This window comes from Stegodyphus dumicola, chromosome 8, assembly GCF_044657685.1.
Source record: "Stegodyphus dumicola isolate Sdum_Otavi_A_Nest chromosome 8, ASM4465768v1".
Lineage (NCBI taxonomy): Eukaryota > Metazoa > Arthropoda > Arachnida > Araneae > Eresidae > Stegodyphus > Stegodyphus dumicola.
Window position 1 is genome coordinate 30,537,472 of NC_140775.1, and position 26,689 is coordinate 30,564,160.

Sequence of the window (26,689 nt, forward strand, 5' to 3'; positions counted from 1 at the left end):
CCTTTAACAAATGTGGAATCGATTTTTGCGGTCCGTTTCTTATAAAGGCAAAAAATCAAAGAAAAGGAGTTTTTCAAAAAATGTATGTTGCAGTATTTGTGTGCTTTGCTACAAAAGCAATTCACTTAGAAATTGTCTCAGACTTATCTTCAGAAGCATTAATTGCTACCCTAAAGAGATTTTTTGCTAGAATAGGGAAAAGCTCAACCATATTTAGTGATAACGCTACAAACTTTCATGGAACTCGAAATGAATTAAGCAAGCTGTTTAAATTAGCCAAAGTACCAGAACAAGGATTATCCAACTATTTGTTGTCAGAGGAGATTGAGTAGAAATTTATACCTCCTAGAGCACCGCATTTTGGTGGGCTTTGGTGGACACATTTTAAAAAAATGGTTGGGAATTCAAAATTAACTATGGAAGAATTTTTAACTTTAGTAACACAAATAGAGGGAATATTAAACTTCAGACCAATTTCTCCTCTCTCTTCAGATGCAAGGGATTTTAATGCGTTAACGTCTGAACACTTTTTAATTGGCCATTCTATAACAGCCCCTGAAGAACCAGAAATTATAAATAAGTCTGACAACATATTGTCTAGATGGGAAAGAGTCACCAAAATGACTCAAAATATTTTGAAAAGGTGGCAACGGGATTATTTATCGGAACTTCGTGAGAGAACGAAATGGCAGTTTAAAAAAAGATAACATTAAATCAGGAAGTATGGTGCTCGTGAAGGAAGACAATTTGTCTCTTTGTCACTGGGTTTTAGGCTGAGTTGAAGAAATTATACCCGCATTGGATAAAGGAGTTAGAGTAGTTAGTGTACGCACGGCAAAGGGTTTCTTTAAAAGGCCTGTCGCAAAATTAAGTATTTTGCCCATACCAGACAACTATCAAATATAAATTTTTTATATTATGAATGGACATTATTACATTATTCATTTAGTGCAAGTTTAATATTTGTATGTGTATAATTTGTATGTATTTGTATTGCAAGTATAATATCTTTATTTTTTTATATTATATGATATTGAAGTTAATTGTAATTGAAATAATTTGTGTTAAATTGCATTTCATTGTGTATTTCATATGTATGTCTAAATTTGAATTTGATTGTAAAACTTTTATGGCATTATTGAAACTTGTTTCAATGAGGGCGGAATGTTCGGTTTAATATAGCGCCCTCTAGGATCAGCGCCCTCTTGTGAGAGAAGCCAAATTTAGTTGAGTTGGTTGTTGAAGAAGGTACGAAGCGGACCTATGGTGCATTCGTTTGTTCCACTTTGTCTGCGCTAATGGAGCACCTAACTTGTAACCTTGTACACTATGTAAATAATTAAATATTTGTGTGACCTAACTTAGTTAGTTTTATTTTGGAACCAGTGCCATTATCTGTCGTAACTCATTGCATTTTATATCAAACACAATCAAAAGTCTTTAATCCGGACTCGTTGGGACTTCAGTGATTCCGGATTATCGTTTTTTAAAGGTTATAGATCATCAGTTTAAATCTGGTAAGATAGCATGCAGAAATTATAAAATTAAAAATATGAAACCGTAATTTATGAAATAAAGAGCAATTATGATCTAAAGGGTATCAAAATTTACAAAAAAAAAAAAAAGCTTAATACTTATTTGTTTACTTTATTAAACATTTCTTTCAACACGCGCATGCGTAAAGCATACATTACGCATAGTCGAAATTAGAAAATTGCAACCAGAAAACTATTTGATGTGTATTCGTGATATTTATAATGACAAGGAATTTGATTTAAATCAAAGATGGGGTACATTGAGATGAAATACTACATTTAGTAAGGAATTATAAGCCAAATAAAATAAAAACATCTGCCCTGAAGATAAGGATAGTGCTGTAAGATCAACTTCCAGTTCATTGCGCACCGTGATGACCCCCCCCCTCCCCGCAGCGCAGCGTGAAATTAATAAATATTTTTTGGAATGGTTAGAGAAACAAAGGATATGCCTTAATCCATTTTTTGCAGCAATTCCCCTTTTTGTTTGATGTACATTGAAACATGCTTTCGCTTTGTAGATCCTTTGGCAGCTCTAGAATCGGAAATTCTTTTTGCCATAATCGAAAGTTCAAGCTTACTTTTATAAAATTGCTCTAACAGTCTGCAAAAAATAATAAGCCGGATCCAATTCGAAGATTAAGGAACAACGCAATCTGCAACATTAACTGAAATAGATAGTTAGATAATTTTAGCTTAGCTTATACCGTCCGTTATACATTAAATGCGCATGCGTAAACATGTTATGCGCATGCGTAGACGCATATGCGCTTGCGTAAAGGTATTACATGCATGCGTTGACGCATGCGCAGAAAGTTTGTAGCTTTGAGGTCCGGATTATAGATCGTTCCGGATTATGGACATCCGGATTAAAGACTTTTGACTGTATAAGGTAATATATGATAAAGTGACTGACATATCTGAATTTAAATTAATGACTTTTAAAAAATGTCAGGAAATGTATTCACCACTCTTCATAAACACTACAGTCTCAGGCAAGACTTGAACTCAAATACATCATACTTGAAGAAGGATTTTGAACCCAAGCACAACAATGTCAAAATCAGCCTCTCTATCAGACTGTCAAGGATGGTCAAGAATGAGATTATAGACATTAAGGGGAAAAAATATATTTCAAAGAGGACATCCCATATGTTCTTTTAGAATAAAATAAGAGGTAAGATTTCAATATGAATTTTTTTTTAACATTTTACATACGTTTTGCTTTTTATTGAGTAATTCATTTGAACACTCACTTTGTAACTACACATAATTATGTCTTGTAAGACTTTAACATAAGTACTTTTGGATAAGGAGTGCAGTTTCATAAATCATAAAATATCCCAATTAATTGGAATCAAATATATTACAATGAAGCGAAATATGTTACAATGTTATGAAGCTTCTAAACATGCTCGCTTTCATTAAATACGTTTGTAAATTTATACAAATATTTATTTGTATTAAATATAATTACTATGTATCTTGTATTATTTAAAACTGTAAAATAGGTTTTTTTTTTTTTTTTTTTTTTTTTTTTTTTACAAAGAACATTAAATTTGCTACAGAAAACTATCAGAATTTAGCAAATAATGGCAAGATATCCATAAATTTTGGTTGTTGAAATCTGCTACCATTTGTTATTTCTAACGACATTTTGAAAGATTAGGAGGAGATTAGCTCAGCTACTGCAAAATCAGAACCCCTTTCCCAATATCATGCAGCACACATAAACTTAAGTAATACAAAAGTAAGTAAAGAATTCAGTAAATGCTAAATATCATATCAATCACATACATCATTTTCTATAAATGTACTTAAAATATAAAGAAAGTACCTTGTATAAAAAAGATCTGTATAATGAGCATTCAGCTGTTTCTCGTCCATTCATTGCTACATGTTTAAAAATAAATAATACAAGTTAATAAAACACTAACATAAAATTTATCAAAGCAAATCAACAAAACAAACAATGGTGATTATAAGTAAATTCCACTATAATAAAAGTCTACCTAGATTTTTTTTCCTCGTAAAGCTGAGCGATACAGAGGCAGCTTCACGAAATTTCTGCTCTAAAAGCTTCCGTAACCATCTATGCTTTGCAGGATCAAGTTTGCTTTCTTCTTCTTCTTTTTGACATTGTTTTATTAAATTATCTATTTCCTCACTATCTGACCCCTGTTCTCCATTGTCTTCAGGATTCTTAAACCTGCTCTTGGAAACCTCATCATCACTTTCTGGACATTCTTTCTTAACTTTTCGGCGGCGGCGCTGCGTCTCCGACTCCCAACATATATTTTCTTTTTTGTGTCCATTAGAAAATAATTCTTTGTAAATTCCACGGAGCAAATATAGGCTTAAAGATGGAAAATCAAATTTCTCCTGAAAAATACAATATGTGAAAAATAAATTTTTTTTCAAATTCTGAAAATAATGACAAGGCAAAAATATAAACACTTTACGCAATTCAACAGATTTTAAAAATGTTTACGAAAATCATCTTAAAAATTAAAAAAATAAAAAGATTTCTTTTTTCATTTTGAAAATTCAAGCACTATGTTTTTCAGAAAAACGAATGTATGAAATTAAAAAGAATAACAGAAATTATATACATATAATTCTGAAAAAAAATTTTTTGAACAAAATATAAACATGCCAAGTATTTTCACATATTAAGCTGCTGAAAAATTATCAGTAAAGACAAAGTAAGAAATTTAGAACTAATTTTTCCCAAAGACCAAAAATTGAAATTCATAAATAATAAATTTCAAATAATCCTATAAATGTTGCAAAGAATTTTAAAAATGTTAAAACCAAAACTTTTAAACAAGCAATACCCCAATTCAAAAAATTAATGAAATTTAATGAAAAGAGCACATAACAGAAGAGGAATCCAATCAATTTTAATGTCACTTCGTCAGGGGGGAGGAATACTGAAATCAATTGAAATCTGTCATCTACAAAAATCCCTGCTTTTCTGTATCTAGAATTAGCCGATGAACCATTTCAATGTATTTTAATTATAATAATTCACCTAAAAAGTTCTAGCCCTTCTCCAGAGCAAGGAAAAATAAAAGTAAATCCTAATTAGAATCTTGCACCTTAAATAAAGAGAATTCTGTATTACTTAAAGAATTGAAACCAAAAGTGAAAAGTTAAAATACTTCAGTGAAAAATATAAATCGAACTTTTACTTTTAAACATATAGCTTATAATCCAAAGAATTTTAAACTTTAGTGAAATTATGAAACTTAGGTGAAGAGATTTAATTAAAACTCACAATAAGTAATTAAAAACCTTGAGCACTTTTATTAGACCACAATCGAAGCTAGGAATATCGTAACTGTAGTAACATATAGGTTTTCCACTTTGGCTTCATTGGTGAAACTGAAAAACCTTGGTGAGAATGTAATTGCTCAAAAGGCTAAAACATGGAACAAAAGATGGAATTTTGAAACCAAAAGAAAAACTTTTAAATACTTCAATGAACTTTTTTTTTTCTTTTTGGGCAAATAAAAAGATTGCTTTAAAGATAATTTAAAAAATATGTTTAAAATTCATCATATACTCAAGTTGAACAAAATCACATGCGAAGGCCAAAAAATCAGAAGCGTAGCAGCAAACTTCAAGAAATAGGGGTCAAAATGTGCTAAAACAAAAAATGAAATCTCAATTTTGATCTTTTACTGCATCATCATCAAGGGTTTGGTCCAACAAAAGAAGTAAATAAATAAAACAGTCTGTTTCTAAATTGACAAATTAAAAGTTTAAAATTTAAAAATAATCTTCGAAAAAAATAAAAGCAATTTGTGTCTTCTTTCAGTCCAACCCCTGCAGTCCACATTGCTTACTTCGGCCTGTAGGGATTGGACTGATAAAGGCACAGATTACTTTTATTTATTTTTTTCCCTAAGATTATTTTTAATTTAGGTCCATGTCTTTGTTGGTTCACAAACCGGTTGTTTCATTCATTAATCCTTTCACTGCGCCAACAAAAGTGGAAATGAAAATGATGAAAGATGTAAATTTCATATTTCATTTTTGGTTTTAGCATATTTTGACCCTACTTCTTGCAGTCTGCCATCGTGTTCTATGTTTGGGGTTTTTGCATGTAATTTATTCCAGATTGAATATGTGATGAATTTTATATGCAATATTTAATTTATTTTGCATTAAGATATAGTATATATATACGATATAATCAAGAAATAATAAATAAATCAAAACTGAATCATGAAAGGTGGGTTACCCTAACAGGAGCTACACATATCAAAATTAAAATGAAAAAAGAAACATTTCAAAATTGAAACAAAATTAATAAAAACTTATATGAATACTTTTTTTTAATGTTGAAAATTCCTTGGTCTTTTTCAAGAGGATCATTTCAAGGAACCATTGAATTTAATGAATTTTTTTATTAACAAACTCAGTGATTTGAAAATGATGATTCCTGGCAATACTGTTGAAAGTGTATCAGACTGTTGCCATTTGGTAAAATGTAATGTTTATCTTTCAATTTTAATCAACAAATTCAGCAAATGTATTACCACAGCTTGAAATATTTTTATTTTCAATGCACCAGCATGCTGCCATTCAAAAAAGTGTAATTATTCAAATTCAATTTTTCTGTTTTTGAGTAAAAAACAAAGAAATTTAAAAGCAATAATTCATAATAATATTTTTTCTACTTTTCAACATAACTGATTCAAATAAAAATACATCCAAATTATGAGATGTCTCAATAGAAATATTAAATAGTTTTTGTAAAATTACACTAGCTGGACTCATTAAAAACTAACTATACAGTCAAAAGTCGTTAATTCGGACACCTATAATCCAGAATGATCTATAATCCGAACCTCAAACCTACAAACTTTCTGCGCATGCGTTTACGCATGCGCGTAAGACTTTTACAGCTGCGAATATGCGTGTGTGCATGCACATAATATGTTTACGCATGTGCGTTTAAGGTACAACGTACGGTAAAAGCTAAGCTAAAATTATCTAATTCAGTTAATGTTGCAGATTGTGTTGTTCCTTAATCTTCAAATTGGATCTGGCTTATTATTTTTTGCAGACTGTTAGAGCAATTTTATAAAAGTAAGCTTGAACTTTCGATTATGTCAAATAGGATTTCCGATATATATTTACTAACATGTAAAGGATCTACAAAGCGAAAGTATGTTTCGAAGTCCATTAAACAAAAAGTGGAATTGCTGCAAAAAATGGATAAAGGCATATCCTTTGTTTCTCTAACCATTCCGAAATCTGTTTATCAATTTCGTGCTGCTCTGGGGGGGGGACGCCACGGCGCACAATGAATTGGAAGTTGATCTGTCAGCACTATCCTTATCTTCAGAGCAGATGTTTCTTTTTTATTTGGCTTATAATTCCTTACTAAATGTAGTATTTCATCTCCATGTACTCTGATATGATTTAAATCAAATTCCTCGTCATTATAATTCGCTTCCGACAGTGAAGAAAGTGACACAGAAGTTATTGAAAACAAAAAACTTTCGGTTGACAAATTAGTCGGTATTCTCGACACAGCAATTATAGGATTTGAACAGCAGAACTTTGTAACTGAACAAGAAATTATGTCTGATTATAGAATTAAAGAGAAAGTATTATCACATAAAATGAAGCAAGTTAAACAACTTACATTGAAAGAAATGTTTAATAAAATAAACAAATAAATATTAAGGTTTTTTTTTTTTTTTTTTTTTTTTTTTTTTTTTTTTGTAAATTTTGATACCCTTTAGATCATAATTGTTCTTTATTTCATAAATTACGGTTTCATATTTTTAGTTTTATAATTTCTGCATCATGCCATCTTACCAGATTTTAACTGATGATCTATAATCCGGAAAAATCGATAATTCGGAATCGCCTAAGTCCCGACGAGTCCGGATTAACGACTTTTGACTGTATATTTTTTCATTTTCATGTTAACTATTTTAGGTAGCTGGCTGCAGACCTTCATTTGCATTAATTCCTCAAAACAATTTCATCATCATAAACCTAAACAGATGCAAGTTTACAATTTCAACTTTCACCTTTATGAATGTATTTCATTTTGCACCTCCTCATGAAAACCATTACAACTATTTCTAAAGTTATCATATATGACATCATTACAAGTTAGTTACATATTTTAGTAATTTATAAGAAACAAAAAAAATTTTTTTAAATAGTGATTCAAACATATTTTGCAAATGATTTTATATTCATCAATTCTTGACTAACCGGAGTCTATATTAACAATTACTTGGAAAATTGCACCTGCTAATCTCTAATAAAATGTGATAGAAGTAAATTTTAATACTTATATTATAAAAATAACTTGCTAAAATTTACATAAGTAACATTATAAAATGTCACAGTGACATAGCAGAAAATTTAATACTCTGAGTAATTGACTATAATTTATTTTTTATACTGAGCATCATATTGCTTTTTATAACACATTATACTAAAAACTTACCAAATTAAAACCATTGCTTAATTCAGGTAATAATTTTTTCATGGCATTTAAAAGTGTATTCATAGCATTATTTTGGATTGTTTTCAGTTTATTGTTCTTAAATACACAATTCTTTGTGGGAGCAACCGGTTTTATAATTTTCAAAATTTTGTCCGGATCATCATCATCATCTTCATCTTCAGACTAAAAAAATATTTAAAAAGAAAAAAAAAATATTATTTAGTTTTGATTTTAATTTTAAACAAATTAAATTTAAATTTTAACAAACACGTATAAAAGTAAAAATGCAAATTTAAAGCCAAAATTAAATGTATCATGTGTAACATAAATTTAATCATGGTATTAAAGCTAATAAAATTAATTTCATCATAACTGAAAAAAGTGGAATGCAAATTTCAACAATATAACAATTTTCAACCAGAGGTGATGATAGCTGAACTTTAGCTTGAGCAGAGATAATTATTCACAATAAAACAAAAACAATAAAAATTTTCAATTTCAACTCTTCAGAAATAATAGGATATAAAAAAGGGGGGAGTTCAGTAACATTCGCTTTGCAATGTCATTCTGTTTAAAAAAAGGTCAAACATTTATTACTAATAGTTTTATAATACTGTTATGGTTTTTGTATTTGGTTTGCTATTTTTAGTAGAATTGTAATTAAAATTGTTTATTTCCCCATGCAATGCAGCACGTAATGAGTTTAAAGAGAAAGCTATGCCGAAAAAGTAAAAATACAGGAGCACACGTATTTAATAAATAGATATCAGGCTATTGCTTTTGCTTTCCAAAAACCTCGAGAAAATAGAAATTTACCAGAAGTTTCTTGTGACTGATTAAAGCTCCGTTCACACTAGTCCTTTACACAAAAAGCGTCAATGCGGGAAAAAATGTTTTCCGCGTATGTCAGTTCACACCAGCGCATCGACTTTCACTTTAAAGTTGTCATATGCTCGTACCAGATAGCGCTTCATATCAAAAACTTGGGAAAAAACAGGAAATTTTTGTGTGGTATTTTGACTTTTTATGATTATATTTTTAAATTAAAATGGATTTAATTTCTGCTCGATTAAAACTTATTTTACTTCTTGCTTTGTGTTGCAGTTGTTTATATTAATATGTAAGAGATGACTGCAGCAAGGAGATGCAAATAATTTATATGGACAAATGCACTTGAACGAAAACAAAAAGTGGAATTGCTGCAAAAAATGGATAAAGGCATTTCCTTTGTTTCTCTAACCATTCCGAAATCTGTTTATCAATTTCACGCTGCTCTACGGGGGAGGGGAACGTCGCGGCGCACAATGAATTGGAAGTTGATTTATCAGCACTACCCTTATCATCAGGGCAGATGTTTTTATTTTATTCGGCTTATAATTCATTAATAAATGTAGCATTTCATCTCGTTATGAAATGCTACATTTATTAATGTCATGACAGTCATGTCATGCTAGTCTGACATGACATGACTGTCATGTCAGACTACATGACAGACTACATCTTTCATGTAGTCTGTCTTTGATATGATTTAAATCAAATTCATTATAAATATCACAAATACACATCAAATAGTTTTCTGGTTGCAATTTTCTAATATCGGCTATGCGTAATGTATGCTTTACGCATGCGAGCGTTGAAAGAAATGTTTAATAAAGTAAACAAATAAATATTAAGCTTTTTTTTCATAAATTTTGATACCCTTTAGATCATAATTGTTCTTTATTTTATAAATTACGGTTTCATATTTTTAATTTTATAATTTCTGCATGCCATCTTACCAGATTTAAACTGATGATCTATAATCCGGAAAAATCGATAATCCGGAATCGCCTAAGTCCCGACGAGTCCGGATTAAAGACTTTTGACTGTACCAGTATCGCTTTTGCTACTCTCGTGTCAGCCAAATGTCAAAAGAAGAATCACGCACACAATGCCGAAGCTGAACCTCCTACTGAGCATGTTACCTCTGCACTTTAAGGTATCTTGCGGGTAAGCATGGTTTTCACACTTCACGCTCAGGAAACTGGAGAAGCATTTGAGCTACTCTGAAACTAACGGCAATGTTTTCTTTTCTGTAAATATATTTTTTTTAATAACAACTCCATTACAATACCACTTCTGGTGACGCTTGAATCCAAAATCTTTAACTCAAGAAGCCAACGTTTTATCCACTAGGCAACAAGAGCAACCTTAAATTGATGTAGATATATTTTAAGAAAAATTCAAAATCTGAGATTTTGAAATCGATCACTATTTTCTCGTAACAATCTATTGCTTTACATTATTCTGTAAAGATTATAAACCATATATCATTTATGGTTGATTATTAAGGTTTATTACTGCTAATAAACTTGATAATTTTCCTTTAACCCTCTGAGCGTTACGGGTTTAGCCTTGAAATTTCAAAGTTCCTCAAAATGTCATGAATAAATGATATTTTCTTGATTTTAATTAAAAAATGACTCTTTCATTTTGTACCTTGATTCCTTTTTTTCCAATATACATCCAAACTGAAATCAGATACATTAAAAGCTAGCAGAAATTTTCATGTATAATGAATGTGGAAGGCAATTTTCTGTATGGAATTTTCCGGCCTTAATGCTGAGAGGGTTAAATAATTTATAAAGCTATTTATTTTATTAGCATATGCATTTTTATTATTATTACCTGAAATTTTTATTAAGATTAATCCATCTGACTTCTTTTTTTTTCATCAAGAAGAAATCTTGAAAGTGCAATCATTTAAAAAGCATGGTATAAACTGGACGTTTGGAATGAGATGCCTGAAACTGAAGCGTCAAGAAGTTGAAGTTAAGTCAACTCACGCAGTCTTCTGCCATCCGGCAAATGCTGCCTCTGAACTCAATCCTGATTGGTTAACACAACTTAAAAAGCTTATAAAAACTGGAGAAAAACATCTCAGTTAAGTTGTTTAATAAGTTGTTGTTTACTTAGCTGCTGTAATTTTGAAATTGGATTAGCTTTCTCTGATCTTTGAATTGTGTTCTGTTTAGCATTTTAGTAGTTTAAAATATAGCTATTGTGTGATACTGTGATACTGTATGAATACCTGTGAGGACAAATTTTAGCATTTTGTTTTCTTTCTTGCGATAAGAATAAATTTTGTTAACTTTTTATCGGACTTGTGCATCCAATCTATTACGAACCTGTACATATGCAACAATACAAATATCAAACCCAAATTTTAGATAATTGATGACTTACCTAACAAAACTATACTAATATATTACTTAATTTAATAATCAAGACCAAAATAATAATGAGCCAAATTTTCTAATAAAAACATATTTCACATATATTAATTACAAATTAAACAAAACTAGCAAAAGAGATTTGATTTTTCATTATGCTTTGGAAGTTGTGATTTTATCTATAGCACTAGTGACACCTGATTAAACACGCTTTGTGCAACTGCTACACTTCTGGTGCATTATCAGAAAGACTAAAAAACATAAAAATGAAAGGTGAAAAAATAATAATTCACTTAAAATACATCATTAAATCCAGTATTACAATTAAAAGAGTTAACAATTCACAAGCCAAGGTCACTTCATTGTAAAGGAAAAGATACATTATTATAAATGTTGTAATTATATAATGATACAACTCCAACCTCTAAATCTTATAAGAAAATTATCAAACCACAATGGAACCATGGAACCACCACCATGGAGAAATTTCCAAGGTGCATTGCAACACTTCATCTTTCATAATTTGAAACTTATACATGTAAACCTAAATATATATATATAAACTTAAAGAAACCTATGCAAGTACAGCACACCAAAATTTTCAAATAACTGAATCCTACCATCTATCAAAAAAAGAAGGGGGAAAAAAAAAAAAAAACCTTGACAAACAGATTTAAAAAAATTTAGTTTAACCTTCATGTATATATAACTAACCCTTCAATACTATAGCATATATATGTTTATATATAAATATTCAGAGTTGGAATCTTTGCAAACAAGCTGGCTACATGGGAATTTTTGTGGTTTCCCTCTTGTGTGACATATATATAAGGCAGTTCCCTTAGAAAGTCCTCCACAAAGGCATCCCTTTCCTTAAACATATAACTCTCTACTGCTTTGTTATAGCCAAATAAATCAAACTAATTTTTACAAGACTATTTTAATACAGTGTATCACTAACTGGTTCCAACATGGATTTCCATAGCGAGTGAATTTCAAAGCTGCACTAGGACAAAATTAACAGATATAATCATAACTCTATTTAGAGTTATAATTACTCCATAGATTTGTTAACAGTTAATATAACAGTGAGCATGAAAAACATACATGCAAATAATACAAAAAGTTAAAAGTATTCTTGAATATGGCATACAGCTTTTACAATCTTTCACTATAAATAATTGAAGGATTTGCAGCAAGAAGGTCCCAGCTGAAAATTTTTACATTTTCAGAAAATTTAAGAAAATTTCGAAAATTCATTTTTTAACATATATTCTAAACGTTTGTCCTTATTAAAAGAGCTGGTGAAAATGATTTTTTACTTCTACTCCAAAGCAAAGAATGATTTTTTTAAAACAAAAGACCCATGAATACAAAATCTACCAAAGTGGAGCTGGGCCCTTCTTGCTGCAAGCACTTCAATTGACACTTTAGCAAATCATTTCTAAAAACTGGAGAAGCTTCTGAAGAACGGATAAAAATGCACATGTGCACTAGACAACAGATTTTATTTTCAAGACTTAGTTATGCTTCTTATTAATTTCTTTACCTGCTTTTAATTTTCTTTATTTCAATAATATAAAAAGTTAATACAATACAGTGCATGCCTTTCCCCACACAGCATAACAGTGGAGCTCCAAAAAAGTTCACTTTAACATTCTGTCTCTTAGCGATCATCGCCTCATATGATTTGTATCGGAATATATGAAATCAGAATGTTCAAACTACCACTGATCTATTGATAAACTAGTCTCAGCAATACTAGTTGGAATCTCTGCAGCAAAAGCCCAAACTATGGCTTTAAGCCCAGGCAAGTATAAAACTTCACACCAAAAACATTAAAATCATAAGGCAACTCAAATACCTGGGTGCCAGTAGATGAAATGGCAACCTCATATCAGGGATATTAGAGAAAAACTCTGTAAGCTGGCTAACAGTATGGATAGAACACAACTGGTTGCTTCTGAAATGCTCTCGCAAACGCTCAAGATCTGGAATCCAAAGACAGCATCACATGGAGCCTCAACAGAAGAAACAAACACCTCTGTTGGATTTCAAGTGAATGCAGTTTGTATTTTATACTTATTTCCTTTAAAATATCGTTTGGCCACTAATAATTATTACTAGTTTAGTTTTTTGGAAGTGGCAACACAACAATTTATAGAATTAGCAAAATATATATTTATGTAGTTAAGTTGGGCTTATTAAAGAAGAATGACATGTTATTTACATGAGTGATGTTTTACTTAAGTTAATAAATGAATACTTTAGAATATTTTTAGTAGTTTCTTAGAGTCCGTGATGGTAGCATAATAGTTTATTTTGACACATAAGCAAACATTTTATCTCACATGGAAAATCATAGCAAATCCACATAACATCATTTACTTTCTGAAGACACCTACTTCTCTTGTCAGTGTCCTAAACGTCTTTGCAATATACCTCCTTAGTAGGCCCAGAGTGAAAACACCACTGTGCAAATCTTCAGGCCAAAAGTGAATGTATGATCTGGAATAATGAATATATATTCCCCAGCCTTATGACTGAGGTTGAGATGATAACCGAATGTGCAGTCCATGGTACACCCAGTTTAGGGCAATCTTCACCGATGATTCCAAAAGTGGATATAGCATTCTAAATAGCATGAACACAATAAGCACATGGGCCAGAAAAATCAACTATAATAACTATCAAGTGAAACCAGCTGCCTCATTAGCAGCACTGAGATTCTGCATATCTGATGTTTCTTACTTTAACATTTATATGGACTTTGCATCAAGCTTAAAAGTAATTCATGGAAATAGATACCAAAATCACAATCATGAGAAATATTACAAAAATTTGGCTCTCTTTGCCCAACAATCCGACACCAAAGGTGCAGCGGCTACCAGCCCATAATGGAATCTTTGGCAATGAAATAATATACCAGGTTGCCAAATTAACAGCAACAGATAATAATGTTAGCCAGGGCTGTCCGATTGGCAGCCCGCGGGCCGTATACAGCCCGCCAAATTATTTTTACGACCTGCGAGTGCATTTTACTATGAAGAAATTTATGTTGCTAAATTATTATTATTAATATTAAAATTATTTTACTATGTGAAAATTTAAATCTAATTTGAATTTAAAGTAGGTACTATTTAGTTAGCGTAACTTCACTTAACCTGGCTGAACACAGCAGCAATCTGTTTAACGTCTGATGATGGTTGGCTCAACATTGGCACCACATATTATATTTGTGGTTGGTTGTTGTTTATCTATGGTTGGTGCACGTGATGCACACACTACCCTGCGCTATTTGGTTGATTCATGCAATCGTGTGAGTGCAGTCTTGTCTAGAATTTGTTGAGGGGTGACTGTGTTATAATTTATTAACTTAATTTCATATTTATTTATTAATTAAAATACTTATTGAATATAAGTGCTACTAATAAAGAAAAATAGACCTCGAAAATCGAAAATTTCAAGATTGCTGGGAGATAGATTATTTATTTACTCTGAACAAGAATGGTAAACTACAGTGTTTGGAATGTTTACAAATCATAGCTGTGTGTAAAGAATATAACTTGAAGCATCATTATCTTTCCATGCATGAAAAAAGTATCATTCGTACACGCGAGATATGAAAATACCACTAGCGAAAAAATGAAAAAATAGCTGGATCATCAAACGATTTATTTTAATCAGGAACCAAAGTTTCAAGAAGCATCTGTAGCTGCATCGTTTGAAGTTTGTTTAGAAATAGTAAAGACAAAGGAGCCATTTTTGGATGGAGAATTCATTAAAAAATGTGCCATAAAAATGGCTCAAGCATTTAATGACAACGAAATGGTAAGAAAATTTCAAGCAGTATCACTTTCTCACCAAACTGTTAGCCGACGTGTGAACGAGATTAGCATGCATGTCACTAATAAATTAGAAAACCTAATCAATAGTTTCTGCTATTTTTTAGTAGCATTGGATGAAAGCACAGACATTTCCGATACAAGTCAAATGCTTATCTTTATAAGAACTGTAAATTATTCAGAAGAACTTTTAAAATTACAATCATTACACGGAACAACAAAAGGTGAAGATATTTACAAACAATTAAAATGTTCAGTAGAGCAGTATGGCAAGTGCAGTAGAGCAGTATGGCAGATTGATTAACCGACGGTGCTAGAGCTATGACGGGCAAAAATATTGGGCTCGCAGGACTTTTGCAAAAAGGAGGAATAACATGTCGTATATTACACTGTATTATCCATCAGGAGGCATTATGTGGTTTATCCCTACAACTAAAAGACGTAATGGACAAGGTTTTCAAAATTACTAATTTAATTCGTGACGGAAATCGTTCTCTTACACAGCGAAAATTTAAAACATTTTTGGATGAATTAGAAACTAAGTATGGAGATCGGCTTTTACACAGTAATGATCGTTGGTTAAGTGCTGGAAAGTGCTTGAGGAGATTCTTTGCACTTCGAAGTTCAACTTTTTCTCACAGAAATTGCCGTCGATGAAAATTTGACAGCAAATTTAGTTGATAAAAATTTTATTTATTCACTTGCTTTCCTAATGGACATTACAAATTATTTAAATATTTTGATGTCCTTGCAAGGACAAGATCAAAATGTGTGTTGCCTTTATGTTACTCGATTTAGAAACAAATTAAAATTGTTAAGGTTTAATTTGGAGCAAAATAATTTATTTCATTTTCAATTTTGCAATGAGATCTATGAATAAATGAAGGAATGTAATATAGAAGTGAATTTTAAAATATTTCTACCAAAATTGGATATACTAATTACAGATTTCAGTGAAAGATTTTCTCAATTTGATGATCTTAAACCGTTTATTGATTTATTTTGTGATCCAATTAATATTGATATCAACTCCATACTTGCCAACATATGACACTCAAAAATCAGGAGATTTTTCCCAATGTTAAAAAGACTTTTTAAATGATAAAAATGTAGTTTTTAATAATGAATTAACTTTAAATAGTTACTAATTCTTAAATGCACGCAACAAAAAAATACCTTACACATAAAAAAAATTTTTCGTACTTGCATCATTTTTATTACTTGCACCGTTTAAGGGGGGGGAACCACACTTTAATCAGTTTTCGTACAAATGTTATGAACAGTGGCAGATTTTGCTTTCGTTAAGAAAGAAACTTCACAATTTTGTTCATAGCAATTGCCACGTAGGCCTGCTTTACCTAATAATAGTGATGAGTCGGTACTACCGAACCGGGTATTTTGTAACGGGTACTGAAAATCGGTACATCCAAGTACCCCTTACTTCAGTACCGAAATCGGTACTTTTCGGTATTCGTTACTTTTGTACCGAAACGGGTACTTTTCGGTATTCGTTACTTCTGTACCGAAACAGGCACTTTTCATTATTTGTTACTTCTGTACCGAAAGGGGTACTTTTTGGTATTCGTTACTTCTCTACCGAAACGGGTACTTTTCGGTATTCGTTATTTCTGTACCGAAACGGGTGCTTTTCGGTATTCGCTACTTTGTAACGAAAATATGCGTCCCTTCTCGGTATTTCGGTATTCGTTATTGGAGGATCGATGAGAGTTCAGCTCACTTTGGTTTTGGTACAAGGACAGTAGTATCTGGTTGTATTTGCGAAATGGTGATATGCGCTCCTTGTGTCCATATTAAAACAGATTGATCATTAAATTTCTGATATTTATTTAGGAAACTGCATCCTATCGGGTTGCTACACAGTTAGTTACAGTTAATTTTCTATTTAAATTTATTGCGACGTTTTATTATTTATTGCGACGTTTTAGTATAGTGTTGCATCAAAATTTCTATTTTCCGATTTTTTTTCCTTTGTTTCCCTATAACAACACAAAACAGCCGGAAAAAAAAACATAGTGTACTCTCCCTTCCTTCAATATCATACAAAGAAAATCTTCCGACGTTTTTCAAGTACGCAACTATGCTCATTTGGGGCTGTCCATAAATGATGTCACACTTTCCTGCAACATTTTGGACCCCCTTCCCCTCTTTGTCACAAAGTGTCACACTTCAACATACCCCTTCCCCCCCTTTGTCACATGTCACGCAATATTACGTAAACTTATACTTGCAGTTCAAAAACGTAGCACTACGTTATAGATCATATTTCAGACTTTATTTTTAAATTTAAACTATATGTTTTAATGACATCTGTAAATATAACAATAATAATGATTCGTGCACTTATTTTGTATGAAATAAGAGAAAGGTTTACAGCAAAAAACATAATTAATACACAATAGCAATAAAATTACAATTTCTGCCGCTAACCTATTCTCAAAACCTACTCTGAATGCCTTTTTTTTTTTTTTTTTTTTTTTTTGAAAAGAAAGGAATGTAAGTAAAAAAAAAAAAAAAAAAAAAATCACATGAAAGTTGCTTTCGCCCCAATTAAGGAAATACCTTCAAATTTTGGTAATTTTGAAATAACTTCAAAATTCAATCTGCTGATTTTAAACATTTTTATTTTAATCAAAATATGATGTCACACTTCTTGTTACCCCCTCCCCCGCCTTGTCACAAACTGTCACAATTTCACTAACCCTCCCTCATCATTTATGGACGACTCCTTTCACGAAATTGATAGAGCACCCATCGATTTTGCTGCACCTGCACACAAGACACAACCGAAAGCGAAAATGTTTCCATCCATCCACTTCCTGCGCCAATCCTCCCAACCCCCACTGGCCATCAAAGAGAATCTACACAAACCCAACACCAGAAACAACCCGCCGCGCTCTTCTGCTCCTCAAACACTTCCGTAGTTGACATGTTTTCTGATATTCAAAATCTTACTCCGTACAGATAAAAATCAAACACGTGGTGACGTGGCAGAGTTCCTTCAGTGCGCAAAATTGTTAGGTGCGTATTTCGGTACTCCAAATCGTTACTAGGGCACTTCGGTACTCCAAATCGTTACTGGGGTACTTCGGTACTCCAAATCGTTACTAGGGTACTTCGGTACCCCAAATCGTTACAAGGGTACTCCGGCACAGCAAACCGTTACTCCGGTATTTCGTTACTTCGGTACTCCAAATCGTTACTTGGGTACTCGGTACTTGAAATCAGTTTTTGGTACTTTTCAAAGTAACGGTTACTTGAGTAACGGATATTTTGTACTGGGTACTTGTCTGTACCCGTTACTCTCATACCGGGTACAAGAAAGTACCGAAGTTGCCCATCACTACCTAATAATAGTTTTTCTGATGTGTGATCACTAATATTAGATCTAAATTCAGTCTTCATTTTCGCAACAGCACTGAAAATCCTCTCACATTCTGCATTACTATGGGGAACTGTCAAGATGGCTAACATAATTCTAGACAGCTCAATATATTTTAAAATTCCATCAGCACCTTTCAGTTTTCCAATTAAACTTAATGAATAAATGAAGGAATGTAATATAGAAGCAAATTTAAAAATATTTCTACCAAAATTGGATATGCTAATTACAGATTTCAGTGAAAGATTTTCTCAATTTGATGATCTTAAACCGTCTATTGATTTATTTTGTGATCCAATTAATATTGATATCAACTCCATACTTGCCAACATATGACACTCAAAAATCAGGAGATTTTTTTAAGAAATCAGGAGATTTTTCACTATGTTAAAAAGACTTTTTAAATGATAAAAATGTAGTTTTTAATAATGAATTAACTTTAAATAGTTACTAATTCTTAAATGCATGCAACACAAAAATACCTTACACATAAAAAAAATTTTTAGTTCTTGCATCATTTTTATTACTTTCATCGTTTAAGGGGGGGGAAACCACACTTTAATCAGTTTTTGTACAAATGTTATGAACAGTGGCAGATTTTGCTTTCGTTAAGAAAAAAACTTCACAATTTTGTTCATAGCAATTGCCACGTAGGCCTGCTTTACCTAATAATAGTTTTTCTGATGTGTGATCACTAATATTAGATCTAAATTTAGTCTTCATTTTCGCAACAGCACTGAAAATCCTCTCACATTCTGCATTACTACGGGGAACTGTCAAGATGGCCAACATAATTCTAGACAGTTCAATATATTTTAAAATTCCATCAGCACCTTTCAGTTTTCCAATTAAACTCCACTGGGTGTCAATCCTATCTGATTTTATAACTTCATCCAGTTTTCTAATTGTAAACTACAAAATTGCGACTGCAATATTATCAGTGGCAACATCAATATCATCATCTTTCTTGACTAAATGAAGTAACACAGGAAATCTGTTCAAAAAGTAACTTATATCAGAAAAAGATGTATTTGATAGAGCAGAAACATCAGCAACTTTAGCATGCAAAATCACTTCATCTTTGACTGGAAATTTATGTAGAATGTAATCACATACTCGACAGAAGTAACTTCTAACATAAAGATAAAACTTATTTTTGTCTTCTTCTGAAAGTTCTTCTACTTTTGTAGTTGCAGCTCCTATTACCAAATCTTCATCTTTCTTGATTTTTTATTTCACCATAAATCACATCATAAATAGAATTACAAGACAAAACACAAAATGCTCTTACAAGCTTTGCTAAAATGTCTTTTGCTAAAATGTTGATCATAAATCATTGATTGCAAAACATGAATTAATGGAATTCTGCTTTGTAGAACTGTGTTAAGAACATCGAATGATGACAAAATGAATTGTAAAAAAAAAGCAAAACGCTTTGTTAAGATCTGAAGAAAAAAACATAAATATTCGTTCTTCACAAGATAAACACACAGTAATCGGAAAATGTTTCGCGTGATGAGCAATTTTTTTATTCTGAGAGAAATTTGTATCAGCTTTACGCTCATATTTTGTGGTATTATTTTGAGAACTGCCAGTTGAATTGGTGAATTGTGCAGAAATTACTTTATTTTTCTCAAACCTATTTTTAACAATGGAAGTAGTAACTACATCTTCATTTACTTTATGTATTTTATAACTTTCAATAGAGCCTTTTATCTTAAATCTCGAAGAATTTACTTCTTCTTTAAAAAATGCAAGAAGTGGATTCCATCGATTCAGGATTCTAGATAAGCATTTCTTTAAAGACAGCCAGCATGTACACACGTTTCAAAATTTTTCTCATTTCAGTATTATGCAGCTGTTGGAACTGTTTCAATTTTTCTTTCCTTTTAGAACTCCTTTCAAGATAATAATAAATATCAACAATGTGTTTATCCACATTTATTGTTAAAGAAGCTACCCCTTTTTTAACAGCTAAATTTAAGAGGTGACAGGTGCACCTTATAATCTGCAAATCTGAATTTTCCTTTCTTAAGATGACTGCAATACCAATCTTCAAGCCTACCATTACTGGTGCATTATCATCACCAAGTGCTAAGCAATTATCCAGAGGGACTGCATTTTCTTTTAAAGTTTTAATAATTAGCTGTGCTATATTAAAGCCTGTCGAATGTCCTTCTAAAGTTGGGACAGAAAGTAAACTGCACTCAATTTCTGAAGACTCTAGATTAAAAAAAGAAACAACAATTGGATACAGTTTTGAAATGGTATCATTGCTTCCATCCGTAGAGAGGCAGAATAAAGCTGTTTTAATGCAATCAGTAACTGAAGATTAATTTTTCAAACCCACGTTTTTAACAATTGCACCTGTTTTGGTCCTTGCACTTGAGTATTTCTTAGCGATTTCACTATCGGGAAACATTTTTCTAAATAAAGCTGCAGGTTGATCCGATGCATTCAGTAGCAGGTTGTGCTCCAGTAAAAAAGCAGAGAACATACATTGTGCATTAATAACTTTTTGATTATTTGTTTCTGAAGAAAAATTTAATTTTTCATTTTTTTCAAAACAATTTATGCTGTTTTTGTGTTTTTGTGTACGCACATGTTTGAGAACATCCGCCCTTCCACCATGCAAAATCGAAAAATCGCAATGACAGACGTTACACACTGCAAATTTATTACATTTCATTGAGGAAGTAATGGAAGGAAAGTCAAATAAGTACGATTTTTGAAATGTACACGAGTATTTCACCTTTCTCGCAGACATAACAAGATGATAATTTCTAAAACTATTTCCCGAAGGCACGTGTACTCACACAACTCAGGGCAAGATGAATGAAATAACTAAAAAACATCCAATTAACAGCTTTAAGCTTGCTTTGTGCTCATTAGCTAATATATATCAGATGACATGCAGTGGAGCTCGATGCCCATTGGAGAACTGGAGAACGACGTTTCTGGATACGTATATGCTTTCACTCGCAAAGCAGAAGTTCTTATCTGATTCACAAGGTTTTGTTTTAGATATAATCTAGATAAAATTCAATTGCTTTCAGACGTTCAAAATCACTTTTTTTTTTGTTGTTGTTGTTGTTGTTTTTATAACTAAGTATTAAGCCAAGTTCCATAAAAATCGTGAGAAATTTTAAGAAGAAAAAGTCGGGAGAAATATATTGTAAATCGGGTTGGCGGAAGAGCTGTCGAAAATCGGGAGTCACCCGCCTAAATCAGGAGAGTTGGCACCTCTGCAACTCCCTTGATCTTAAATATCAAATAGAATTATGCGACCTGCAGGCTGACCCATTTTTTACATCTCATGGAGTAACTGGAATAGAAATATTCAAATTTTTAGATAAAGAGAAATATCCAAAATTGAGAGATTCTGGACTTTAAATTGTATCAATGTTCGGAAGTACATATATCTGTGAGCGTGCATACTCCGATATGAAATATATAAAGTCAAAATATAGAAAGTTTGAAAGATTCCACTCTTGAAGATATAATTAGACTTTCCACAACAAATATTTATGTGGATATAAATGATATTGTTGCTAAACAATTACGCCCACAATGTTCTCATTAATATATTACGAATATTTTAAAGTTTTCTTTTTAGTATAAATAAAATATTTTTTTAATCAACATAAACTGACATTTCATTTATCAACCTCCTTGGCCCCCGAAATGTTTGGTGAAGAAAATATGGCCCGCGGGCTATGATAAGTTCGACAGCGCTGATGTTAGCAATCTCAGTATAAAACTGCCAACTACTCATCTAAAATCAGTCTTTAAGTTACCTTCTTTATAATAAATGGCAATTAAACTGGGACAATGAAATTACAGGCAGAAGGGATTTAAATTTCATATAAAAAAAATCAATGTAGCTGTGTTATAAATGGCATCCCAGAGCTCACCAGTTCTTCACTGCATGATATATTTATTAGTTATTACAATCAGCTTGGTTTCACAGAAAGTGACATTTGCATGTGTGGTAAGATTGGACACCTTGACCATTATGCATTTGAGTTACCCCAAAGTACCATCTCTGGAAGGTAACAGCTGAGAGTGTCATGCTAATATTTGAAAAACACGGGCATGCAACATACTGCATTAAGGCCTGTACTTCCCATGCTCTCACTGTCACAAGGAAATTAGACTGATTTGTAAATAACATCAGCTACACTAGCTCTAGACCACTTGTGGCTTTAGCAACATGCTTTAATCAATTAACTTTAATGTTCCCAATAACATAACATCAGTATATTTTTCATTTAGCAACAATATGTTCTGTAACTAATTAAGCACCATATAAATACCTTCAGTTGCACGAAGATATTATACATAATTATTTCATTCTGTTTCTTTGCATACTGCATCATGTGTAATAGCTCATTTTTACCTTAACAGTTTCGGCATTTATTCTCCGTGTTGCAATTAATATACAAATGTTATCTGAGGATTTGAGTCTGCTATTTCATACATTTTGTCTTGCTTCTGTATTTGCATATTATAAATGCAACATGTATCCAAGCACATTCTTGCAAAACCTTATTTAATACATAATTCTTACTTCATAAATGACTGTGATGCATAAATATTTATAATGATTTAATTTATATCTGTATATACACCTTGGCTTTATTCTATTTGTAAACCTAACATGCACTGTAATAGTGAAAAATATATAAAACAGATATTGCACGAGTAGAATTGTGTAACATATTGCACTACATATAACATATTGAACTGTGTAACAATTTGTAAAGTTTATTATAATATGTAGCATCTGATTTTTTTTAAGTTATCATAACTGTTCACATTCATTAAGATTGTATTTAACAAGCAACACTGTATGCAATGTGTTTTTCATTAGTTAGAGATAAGCAATTTACAGTAGGTAGCAGCATCATATCAGTACTCAACATAAGATGTCATCAGCATTTTTCACTTAATTTTAATAGCAATGTGTTTACCATGTACTTTACTTTCTGGTTTCAGTCCTTTTTTTACTTTTCCTCACATTACATTGCAAGTCCCAAAGGACACAGTATTTAGCTCTTATTTGTTTATTTCATTAACACACTCATAAGCCCCTTACTCAGTGGACCCTTTCATTAGTTCTATTGCTAGCAAAAACACAAAAAGTTAAGAAACTATTAAATTAATTTAGAGACCTATTTATAAATTGGTGTATGTTTAGCGATATTTAAATTATAAATATTAATGAAAAAGTAACTGCAAATCATACACTAGCCTACTTTCGTTTTACTGCAGGCATCACTGTTTAACCATAACAATGGCCTGTTTTCTAAAATTCTGAGCTATACTGCTATTTGATCTTTACGATTATTTAGGCTTTCCTGGCAGAGAAAAAAGCTCCATTGCCATAAATATTTCTTAAAATCCTGCCTTTATCATCAGCTTCCAGTAATCAAATCTCCAGGTGGTATCTTTACATTTTTAATTTGCCATTTCCTGGCTTATTTACATGAATGGCTTTGAAAGAGCTGAATGAATGGGCTTGTAATTTTTGTGCAGAGCATGTGAATTTTAGAAATTCCATGGAACAGTCATTCTTGAAATCAAGGATAAATTAAAATTGACACATACAATTCCTAAACTGCATAACTGGGGGCAATAGCAAGGGGGGAATACATGAATGAATTTATACTACAGCAGAAATAACGTGTCTTTAATTTTACTGCACTAAAAAATTCATATTAATTTTTAATTTTTGAAGTTTACTTTTAGATGTGTTAGTTTACATATTTTCATTCACCATAAAAAAATTTCATTTTTTAGTCTTGTCAAAATTTATTTTATTTTCAAGAAAATATATGATTCCCTATTTGATTAAAATAAACATAAATTTATCATACAAAAAATCCTAGCTTTCAAAAATTAAGATGGGCTGTGGCTACAAGTTAAAACATGGCAACGAGTCATCCATCCTCATTAGTATAAAAATGCTAGGGGAAGATGTATGGGGTCTGCAAAGCCATTCAACACTTGCAAATTTTAAAGAGTCTGAATTTTTTAATCTAATGCAAAGGAGCTCTTTTGTCCTAGTAGTACAGGATTCCACTCCCATGACATGGACTTAAGTTCTGCTTCCAAGACCAAGTGGCCTCTCACATTGCACTTCTGGTCCGACCCATAGATGTTGCTACAAACAACACTCTGCTAAAACATTAAAGTGTTGAACAACAGAGAGCCATACATAAACCATAGTATCGCAGCCCCCCACCGTATTATCAGAGCCATTATACTACTACCTAAATCAGTCAAACAGAATAACTGTATCAATTTTAAATACAGGAAACAAAACACAAAAATATAGCCCAGAATTTAAAATCATAAGTCCAGCAATATTTCAGAAATCAATGAAAATTTAATTTTATAACCAACAAAGCAATTATTCTGAGAGCTTACCGAATGAAACTGCAATCCTTTTGAATGATGTATTAAAAGACTAGTTCGCATCAAACACATATTATCAGTCCTGCCTGGCATTTCATTAGCTATTTTTGACCATTTACCTAAAAAGAAATACAAAGCATTTTCTAAAACTATGTGCATAATAATGAAAGGAAAAAAAAAATTACAAGCAAAAAGTATAAATAAACGGTCATTTAAATTAACATAACGGAAGATCATATAATTTTAATATATCCTGATTTCTGAATAAAAGCCAGTCCTTAAAATAAAATATTTATATACTAACAATTACAAATATTTTGGTTTTCATTTACAATAATTAATCACTAAAGATACTATACAATGAACAGAACCTGGGTGTAAGCACATGTACATATATATAACATAAAAATAAAGTAATTGAAATTAGGATTTTAAATAATAAAGTTTAGCACTTAGGGAGTTTACACTGAAAATTTAAATTTAAAATATATATGCATAAACACATACAACTTAAAATTTTATTAATTAAATTACTATGCATAAGAAAATCACTGAAAAAAAATTCAGCTGAAAAAGAAACTCTCTTATAAATTTAACTGAGAAAATAGATTAAATTATAACAGACATAAGGTTTCTTATATGCTCATTTCCTGAATAATTTGCTTTACACTACAGCAGGGGTCTCAAACTGATGACTTGTGGGCTTCATGCAACCCCTGAAGTAATTTTATGCGGCCTACTAATACATGCATATGTTTTAACAGTGCTTTAAATTTCAATATAAGACGAATTTACTGTGCAACGGGTTGCAATAGTGTTCATTAAGAAAGCAAGTGCTAACAAACATTTCAGCAACCAATTGCAACGGAGTTTAATGCTGGCAGAGAGCCAAACGTGCATATGTAATGCATATAATATCACTGCGACAGATCCACAAAAAGAAGCTGAGGAAAAAGGATATTAATTGTTGCATCTCAAAAATGAAAATTTAAAATTTTAGTATAAACAGCATTAGACACATATGGATTGTGTTTATATGCACGATTGCTAATGAATGAAAAAGAACCAGAATGAATAAATTTACAATGTAAGTTAAATGAAAAAATTAGACTTTGTATGCTTAGGTAGGAAGTCAGTACAATCAATAAATTTATTCGCTAGCCGACAGTAGGTAGAACTTTTATACTCTGGCCTGCCTGTTCTCCCCCCCCCCCCACACACACACACAATGATCTGGTACTTTCCTTGAGTCAATCACTAGCTTCACCAACTAGCAAACTAGTGACTGACTAAGCTTAAGATGGATGTACAGCTATGCAATTCATATTGCTGGAGACAAACTAAATGTTTGAGAGTTGCTTTCACATGAAAACTCTATTTGAATTTTAAAGTTGTAAACAAAATTATAATTGTGATTTTAACTAAGAGGTGAAACTGAAAGCCATGTTTTTAACAAAGGGTAAAATAAAAGAGATAGAAAGGCATGTGTTTCAAAACAAGCAAGAAATTATGTCCTTTTTTGGTGTTGTGCACAACATAATAGCATGTTTTATTTGTAATAACAGAAAATCAGTTCTAAAAGAATATAGCTTATGTCACCATTATAAGACAAACATATAAAGAAATATTTCAAATGATGGAAATGTTTAATTAAATCTGCTGAACGAACTTCCCTGAAAAACAACCATTAGTTAAAAATATTAGTTTGTCGGCCAATACAGTAGCGGAACATATTAACAAAATAACTAATGATTTACAATGTCAGTTAAATGAAAAAATTATATATTTTGCTG

The 26,689-nt window shown here is 31.4% G+C and overlaps 1 protein-coding gene across 4 annotated transcripts in view; it reads right to left on the reverse strand.

Annotated features, from left to right (window-relative positions):
* The window catches only part of Pbp95 (proximal sequence element A Pbp95), a 225,918-nt gene that overhangs the window by 83,928 nt on the left and 115,301 nt on the right, over positions 1-26,689 (reverse strand). For all 4 annotated transcript variants that reach the window (XR_015042526.1, XM_085821708.1, XM_085821707.1 and 1 more), the window contains exons 15-18: positions 24,909-25,015; positions 8,020-8,202; positions 3,548-3,917; positions 3,373-3,428 (exon numbers count right to left, since the gene is read on the reverse strand). Coding sequence is in view for 3 of the 4 variants with exons in the window: in XM_085821708.1 (XP_085677834.1) it covers positions 3,373-3,428; positions 3,548-3,917; positions 8,020-8,202; positions 24,909-25,015 (716 nt within the window). In the remaining variant the exon portion in view is untranslated. The remainder of the gene's footprint in view (positions 1-3,372; positions 3,429-3,547; positions 3,918-8,019; positions 8,203-24,908; positions 25,016-26,689) is intronic.